The sequence below is a fragment of the Conger conger genome, chromosome 13 (genome assembly GCF_963514075.1).
Source record: "Conger conger chromosome 13, fConCon1.1, whole genome shotgun sequence".
NCBI lineage: Eukaryota > Metazoa > Chordata > Actinopteri > Anguilliformes > Congridae > Conger > Conger conger.
The window spans coordinates 14,837,984-14,846,765 of NC_083772.1; the positions used below are offsets into that span (position 1 = coordinate 14,837,984).

Consider the following 8,782-nt stretch of genomic DNA (forward strand, 5'->3'; position numbering starts at 1 on the left):
TTGTATTGTTCACTATATTGTCGTTTTAATGGGAACGTTCAACGCCGATTGCGTAGGGAGGCTACTGAAGGACTGCTTTGCACATAAGCGCAAGAGCATCACCGAGATGTTTTCCAACAGTGCTGACCAAATTTTATGTTTTGTTATTCGCTGTTATCAATTGGACAAGCATGCCCAGTGTCTGTAATATAATCTAGCCATCTGATCTACTTGCCTAATCAAAGTTTATTCTCGAAAAATTGCAAATGCTGTAGAGCTAACATTTGCTTGCTAGTGAATACACATACCAGTGAAGAAAGGCGTGCTAGCACCAAGGTTTTGAAACTACATGCGTATCAATTATTTTTGCATGATCATTGGATTAATTGAACGACTGAACCCACGTTCCTGCCCCCATTGTTATTGTAGTTTTTGATCAGTATTTCCAGGTCAGGGTCTCCGCTTCCTGTGCGGCTTGTTTGTATTAAAAATGGCCGGTGATGGAGGCGCCCTAAAGGATATCAATGAGATTAAATCCCAGTTCCGGACAAGAGAGGGTTTTTACAAACTGCTTACCCTCTCGGATTCACAACAACGGGGTGGGATAACCCGGGGGCCCTCCACGAGTGCAGCGGTGGGTCCCGGAGCTGGAACGGGATCGATACCCGGTGGTGGCGGTGGAGGTTCTGTTCAGGGGCCCGGGTCTGCTTCCTCTGCCACCGCCGCAACCAACTCTTCTCCGGCCGGTTTCCTGCCCCCGGTTAGGGTCTCCATGGTAAAGCTTCAGCCGGAAGACCCTAGTGAAGAATCAGAGCGAGTATGCTTCAACATTGGAAGAGAACTTTACTTCTACACGTACACAAACATAAAGAAGGTAGGACACCTGTCTTGCCAACTAAAACATCATGTTATCAATATAGTCGTTTATTACTTCACACTATATTCGCTAGATAGCTGACTACATTGATTCAAATCAAGTCGAACCGACAATGCTAGCTCTTGGCTTTAAGTTAGTCATGTTGCTCAAATATGCTTTAATAGTTAATGTTCGCTGGTCATAGCATTCATCGCGAACTAATGTTAGCTAGCAATATGATACATTCACGCAAATATAATTATTTTTACTACTCCACATTAACTAGCCGACACTTGGGAAATGCACTGGGTTGGGCGCATTTTTCCAAATTGTGATCGTACCACAAATGCCTGCAGAGAGATGCTTGTGCACAGCTCGCAGTGTTTAGCATCGAGCTTGCTCACATTTGACATTCGTTAACCACACTCTCCTTCTCGGAATGTAGAAATAACGTTTCTGTGTTATATGCTAAACCAGCTCGATAGAACCATGGATTAGCTAGCTAACGTAGCTAACAGAGCCAGCTGATGCGAATGCAGAAACGGCTAGCATAAAGCTAGCTTCACTCAACGCGTGGGGACCTTTGGTTAGGGATGTCCCCCGGCGAAGATTAGGTTGTTTTAGAATGGCAGCAGAATAATATTTTTATTTTTATAGATGTATGCGTTCTGTTAAGAAATGCCTACTTGTGATTTCATGCCTTGGACCACGTCAGCGGTCACTTAAGTTTACCGATTGTTGTCACGTCAATTCTGCGGTCAACGGAAACCGACCTATTTTTAACCGTAAAACATTTCCTAAAACGAACCAGTCTGTTTGGAATATGCACCCGATCAGTTATGCAGTACCAGTTGTGCATAGCGCATTCGTGGATGGGAGTGCATTTATTTACAAAGCATGAAAAATAAATGAGGTGTTCCTTGGTGTATTCCTTGGGAATGACAGTACAGTATTTCACGCTGCATTAAATAGTGCGACCACTAGGTGGGCAGCGAATCTAGATTGTGAAGCGGTGTGCTTGCATCGATCTCCACAATTGTACCCATTTTCAAGAAGCAATGGGTTACTTCTGGGAAGGCGCTGCACCCCCCTGGTCACTATCTAGGGCTATAGCGGGACAAATACAGTTGAACACAGCGATGACTGGAGCCTGGTCACAGGAGCCACACTTCAGCAAAATGTCCAGTTGTCTTTAGACCGTTGTATATAATTCCTCATTGAGGGAGGAATGTTACATTCCTTCACTGCATATGTTTGAATATGTTTGAGCCCTGGCTACCAGTTGTGACCAGGAGAGTTAGGCTCAGTCCCACCAGGGATAGGGTGGGCTTCAGTGAGACAGGTCTCTGGTATTGCCACGTTTGGCTTTCTCCCAGCTTGTTGCTAGGCACCCAATGGTTGCGGCTTATCGTCAGTTGGAGGTATCGCCCTCCTCCTATAGACACTGCCTCTCCGGAAGTATCGTGAGGCCTGTGGCAGAATCCCAGGCTGGGAGTTAAATTGACAACTCTGAAGAGGCAAGTGTCTTGTGCTTTTAAGAGCCGCTCCGCTGCTAACACTGGGACCCATCAGGCTAAATGGGAGGGTTGAAGTTTCTGATCCGTTCCCCCAGGCTGTGAAGTGGTGCATACCTAGGCCTGCCTGCAGGGCTTGCTTCTGCGTGATCTAAGCAATCCAGCACCACTCGGTGGGACGCCCCTCCGTACTCTACATTGCCTTGAGCAGGTTGCGTAGAAACCGTGTTGTGACTGCAGGTTGTAATCGGTGTCCCAGTCATTGTACTTTTGGCCCTCTCTGACCTGTCACAGGCTGTGGACCTCAGCAAGCCCATCGATAAGCGCATATACAAGGGCACCCAGCCTACCTGCCATGACTTCAACCAGTACTCCGCCACGGCCGACAGCGTGTCACTCATCGTGGGCTTCTCCGCCGGCCAGGTGCAGTACCTGGACCCCATCAAGAAGGAGACCAGCAAGCTCTTCAATGAGGAGGTGTGTGTGTGTGTGTGTGTGTGTGTCTGCAATGCCACTGGCTCCAGTTCTAATGTCTCTCGGACATGGGTAGTGAGTGATACGTCTTGTACCGTAATTGTCAATATGCCAGAATTTGGAACCAAGCTGATTAAAACGGTCATCTTGTTGTTGGATATTTTGATTACCGTAAGTCATTTATTAGAAATTGAACATTATTGTCCTTTATATGTGTGGGTAGGATCTTTTTTCTTCTTTTATTATTATTATTTTTTAATAAAACCTCCAGTGACTCTGTGGGTAAAGGGGTAAGTGCTGGTTTTGCCCTATAGGCTAGATTTAGCAGATTTGAGCTTTTAAACTAATGCTATTGATATGAATTCAAAGTAGAAAAGCCAGTATTGGCACAAATAATGAAAGGTGATCTTTTTTTATTCTTTTTTATTACCCTTAAAATATTCCAGAAAGTGGGCTAATGTACCATATCCGACAGGAATTCTTAATGCCAAAATAACTTTTAAAGGCTGCTCATCCTAATTCTCCTTCCTCCCCACACTCTGCCTCTCCAGAGGTTGATAGACAAGTCCAAGGTGACGTGCCTGAAGTGGCTGCCCAAGTCTGAGAGCCTGTTCCTGGCGTCCCACGCCAGCGGGCACCTGTACCTGTACAACGTGGAGCACCCGTGTGGCACGGCCACTCCCCAGTACTCCCTCCTGCGGCAGGGCGAGGGCTTCGCCGTCTACGCCTGCAAGACCAAGACTCCCCGCAACCCGCTCCTGCGCTGGGCGGTGGGTGAGGGCGGCCTGAACGAGTTCGCCTTCTCGCCCGACGGCGTGCACGTGGCCTGCGTGGGCCAGGACGGCTGCCTGCGCGTCTTCCACTTCGACTCCATGGAGCTCCAGGGCGTGATGAAGAGCTACTTCGGAGGCCTGCTGTGCGTGTCCTGGAGCCCCGACGGGAAGTACCTGGCCACGGGCGGGGAGGACGACCTGGTCACCGTCTGGTCCTTCTCCGAGAGCCGCGTGGTGGCCCGCGGGCACGGGCACAAGTCCTGGGTGAACGTGGTGGCCTTCGACCCCTTCACCACCAGCCTGGAGGACGAGGAGCCCATGGAGCTGAGCGGCAGCGAGGAGGACCTGCAGGGGGCGCTGCACTTTGGGCGGGTGCGCACCAGCAGCACCCTGTCCCGCCTCTCCCGCCACAGCTCCAAGGGAGGGGCCACGTCCGTCACCTACCGGTTCGGCTCAGTGGGGCAGGACACGCAGTTCTGCCTGTGGGACCTGACGGACGACGTGCTGTACCCGCGCCTGCCCCTGTCCCGCGCCCTCACCAACACCTTCGGCTCCACCATCCCGCCGTCCGTCAGCGGGGGCAGCAACAACCTGAGCGGGGGCGGCGGCACCGCGGCTGTGGAGGGCCATCACCACCCCTCCAACCCCCACCCGCACCCGCCCCTGCCCCTGCCCCGCTCCCTGTCGCGCTCCAACTCCCTGCCCCACCCCGCCGTGGCCAACACCTCCAAGACCCAGGGGGGCCCGGACGGGGGCGGGGGCGGGGCCGGCGGGGCCGTGCCCTTCAGCATCGGCCGCTTCGCCACGCTCTCGCTGCAGGAGCGCAAGTCGGACAAGTCCGGGGCGGGCGGGGGGACGGGCGGCGACAAGGAGCACAAGCACTACCACAGCCTGGGCAACATCAGCAAGAGCAACGACAAGATCAACCTGGTGCCGCGGAACAGCCGGCTGGACGCCGCCAAGGTGCTGGGCACCACGCTGTGCCCGCGCATGCACGAGGTGCCCCTGCTCGAGCCCCTCGTCTGCAAGAAGATCGCCCACGAGCGGCTGACCGTGCTGGTCTTCATGGACGACTGCATCATCACCGCCTGCCAGGAGGGCCTCATCTGCACCTGGGCGCGGCCGGGGAAAGCGGTGAGTCCGTGACAGTTACATTAGTTACATTAGTTACATTACAGTAACAGTAGTTACAGTTACATTAGTTACGTTACAGTAACGGTAGTTACAGTTACATTGCAGCCATGTTACAGTCATGTTACAGTTCTTTAGCTGACGCTTTTAATCCAAAGCAATTTACAGTTGATTAGGCTAAGCAGGGGACAATCCCTCCTGGAGCAATGTGGGGTTAAGGGCCTTGCTCAAAGGTCTTGCCCAACAGCTGTGCAGATTTTATTGTAGCTACACCGGGCCTTGAACCATCAACCTTCCGGGTCACAATCGTACACCTTAGCCACTAGGCTACAGACTGCCCCAGTCCGTGAGTGTTGATGTCTGGCCAGTGCATCCACAACAGTGGTCAAACGTTTTTCAGAAAGCTGATTACAGTATACAGTATAGTTCAAGCCCACCGGAAGTCCTTGTAGAGTAAATCCTTATTGTTTGCGTCTGATGGAAACAAAGGTCCTCTATGTAAGGCTGATGAACAGGAGCAGCGCGTAGCTTGCTGACGGGTTGTCTCCCGCCGTCTCCCGTTCCCTCCGCAGAACCTGACGGCGGCTCAGAACGGAAACTCTCCCAGCGGCACGGTGGTATAGCCGGGGGCGGAGCTCTGGCCCCCCCCTCCCCCTGGGCGGGGCCAGACGTGTGAATAATACGCTAACGAATCCTCCGAGGCGGAGCCCACAAGGCACTGCGGCGTGTCCCTGTCGTCCCTCTCCCTTCTTTCATCGCTTCTTCCACTCCTGGGAAAGATGACGGATGGAGGAGCGCTGCCCCCTCCCCGGAGCGCCGGGGAGCTCCCGCCTCCATCTCTGCTAACGCTACGAAAGCCACGGCCGCTGTATCTTATTTATTTTAACACGACAGACTGTAGTAATTTATATTGTACATATTCAGAAAACTATAAATCCAGAAGTCTAGATGTATGGAACTTATGAGTCAGAGGAAGAAGAAAAAAATATTTAATATATAAAAAATAAAAAAAACCTGTATTGTACATAGAGATGCAGTTAAGCTGAATGTCTGAGATTAGGGAAACCGAGTAAGTTGTGTCCTTTTGTGCTAGAATTCCTCAAACTGTCATGTCCATTAAAGCAAACATGTATGGCACGTCTGCTAAGAAGTGTGTGTTCTAACGTACCGACAACACACGCAGTGTACGGTGTCATCTTTCCACGTTTTCCGGGCCCTTTGGCGATGGGTCCCTTGCCCGTGGCAGCCCTCTTCCAGCCGTGACACACAGGTGTCCGCTCAGCGCACGCTCCATGGTCAGGCTGACATCACGCAGCCTGCTAATGCCTACATTGCCTCTCCAAAGACTTTGCACATTAGCGGCTGACTTTGAATTCCTAAAGAAAAGGGGCGTATGTGGTCCTGTGCTCTTTCGGCAAAGCGCACTTGAAGAAATGATGCATTTAAGCTGGTCTGACCGGCGATATGAGATGTGTGCAGCAACGCACATGCACTCGGTGAGCACTTTATTAGGTATTTGCTGCTGTAGCATATCCACTTAGAGTGTTCAGAGATGCTCTTCTGCATACCACTGTTGTAGTGTGTGGCTATTTGCGTTACTGTCACCTTCCTGTCAGCTTTGACCAGTCTGGCCCTCCTCTTCTGACCTCTCTCATTAACAAGGTGTTTTTGCCCACAGAACTGCAGCTCACTGGACGTTTTTGCACCAATCTCTGCAAACTCTAGAGACTTGTGTGTGAAAATCCCAGGAATTCAGCAGTTTCTGAGATACTCAAACCACCCTGTCTAGCACCAACAATCAGTCCACGGTCAAAGTCAGTTCGATCAAATTTCTTCCTCAGTCTGACATTTGCTCTGAAAAACAGCTGAACCTCTTGACCATGTCTACATACTTTTATGCCTTTAGTTGCCGCCATGTGATTGCCTGATTACATATTTGCATTAACACACTGGTGTACAGGTCTACATAATAAAGTGCTCACTGTGTGTATATCCCAGATGTGTTGGCTTGTGTGTGGTTTTAGATGATGCTGGTGTGCAGAGAGGCAGGAATAGTCTGAAATGCGGTGTGGAATGATAGCTCTATGTGAGGAGGATGTGTGTGCTTTCACCTGAAAGCACGGGGATGCTGTCATTGTGGCTCATTCTGGTCCCGTGTCCATTTTGTATTGTGTTTTTCATGACGTTTGGGTGCCATTCAAGTGGGAACACTAAAATACTCGTAAAATTCCTTGTTGTGCATCGATGGCTACACTTGCAAAAAATATCAATCTATTGCCTTGCTAATCACTGCAGGAATGACAACTCACCGTTTCACGTGATGGAGGAGAAAACATTCCCAATCGCTGTTTTACTTTGAACAGTTACAAAAATCCATAGCATGTAATCCTGTTTTTTTTGTTATTGTTGGTTTTTACAGCGTGCATTAAACACTAAATAACACTTATGCCTGAAGTGATGAATTAAGTGACAAAGGATATGACTAGTTTGTATATGTAAAGTCTGTTATTAAAATGCTAAACTCTAAGCTGTTCCTCTCTGACTCTGCCGGTCACAGCCCATTCCAAATGCGAGATAATGTTCGGTTATGGGCGGTAAACGTTTTCATTTCTCAAACCGTTCTGACAAGGGGTGCTGACGATGTTAAGAGGGGCTTTTTGGGCAGGTAGAGTTCAAACAAACAAATGTAAAAGAATCTCCCCAAAATCACTATGGTAACACTGCATGAGGGCAGATATCAGTCAGAAGAAGTATCCCAGGAGCCATCATTCTGACCGTGTACATAGCTGTGCTCCTTATTCCTGTGATTTTGGCAGTTACTTGACATGCAGTTCTCAGGTTAATCTATGATTGTATGCTTCTCTGACTTTTACATATTCAAATAATTACTTTGCCAGCAGGTAAGTAATTATGTACTATTTTAATGATGGAAAACAGACTAGTCATTACTTTGAGATGTCGCTTTGGATTAAAAGCGTCTGCCAAATGACTAAAATGTAATGTAAAATGTAATGTAGATTGAGGCTGGGATTGCCTGGATAGCCAGTAGCAAGTGAGACAGCCTAAAGTCTGCAGAAGAACTGGCAAGTTCTCCGATACGTTTCTTATAAAATTGCGTGACAGTGTACCTAAGATAATTCATGCAGTTTTAAAGGCAATGGGTGGCCACAACAAATATTGATTAAATGTAATTTTACTGTCAAATCTACTGTAAATATTTAAATATTTAGAAACATTTCATTGTATTTGAAAGCATATTTCCGTAATTGATTTACACATGCGTAAGACTGTTGCAGAGTACTATACCTCATTCAGTTTTATATTCACATTCAAAAATACAGTGTTCAACACTGAGCAAAAGTGGAGTACAATGGATAGGAACAGCCCTGTTAGATACATTCTGCCACTGTTTGATTTTTTCACCATCGGTATTTTTAACCTTCATATAAGCTTTACAATGGACCAAATAATGGACCAATGACAAAATGGAAATGTCCAAAAAACATGCAGTAGTTTAGGCTGTAAACATGGCCTAAATTATCACCAGAAGGTTGGAATACATTCAACCACTCAAGTGTATATAACAACATTTGTCATTCTAACTGCTTGGTACTTTTGATTTAAAATCCTCCATACAAGAGTGACTTGCAGATAATTGGTTAGATTTGGAAGTGGTGGCTCACTGTCTACATGTGAAGAACCAGGACGTGTGAGAGTGTAAAATGGAACCTGTAGCCCAGAGCCCAAAGTTAACCAGGCCTGGAATAACCCCCTTTAGCAGCTCAATTCATGGGTATTGGGTGGGTGGTGGTCAGGGGTTGGTAAACACAGTACATTTGGAGATTTTTGTGTAAAGGTTGATTGAACTTTTTCATTTAATCTATCCTGCACTATTCTTCTAAAATTACAGGGGACTCATTCTAAGGTCATTAAAGAATGACATTGACATTGTTAAAGGAAACGGTGCCCTTTTTGACCTCAGATAAAAAATATGAAACACGTTTTACCCTTGTCCTTTATAAGAACAGTTCTGGATGGATATACAGCCATCCAAA

The 8,782-nt window shown here is 48.1% G+C and overlaps 1 protein-coding gene across 1 annotated transcript; it reads left to right on the forward strand.

The window, feature by feature from the left end:
* The first annotated feature begins 460 nt into the window (after positions 1–460).
* zmp:0000000529 (WD repeat-containing protein 20) lies at positions 461–7,254 on the forward strand. The gene is made up of 4 exons (XM_061216961.1): positions 461–853; positions 2,644–2,826; positions 3,375–4,730; positions 5,300–7,254. The coding sequence occupies exons 1-4, from the start codon at positions 470–472 to the stop codon at positions 5,348–5,350; spliced, it is 1,974 nt and encodes a 657-aa protein (XP_061072945.1). The 5' UTR covers positions 461–469; the 3' UTR covers positions 5,351–7,254.
* The last annotated feature ends 1,528 nt before the right edge of the window (positions 7,255–8,782 follow it).

What these genes read in the sequence shown, in the direction of transcription:
- zmp:0000000529 (XM_061216961.1), top strand. Translation starts at nt 470, where the DNA reads ATGGCCGGTGATGGAGGCGCCCTAAAGGATATCAATGAGATTAAATCC. An exon ending in CGTACACAAACATAAAGAAG is followed by an intron (nt 854 to 2,643) that starts GTAGGACACCTG and finishes GACCTGTCACAG; the next exon opens with GCTGTGGACCTCAGCAAGCC. An exon ending in GCAAGCTCTTCAATGAGGAG is followed by an intron (nt 2,827 to 3,374) that starts GTGTGTGTGTGT and finishes CTGCCTCTCCAG; the next exon opens with AGGTTGATAGACAAGTCCAA.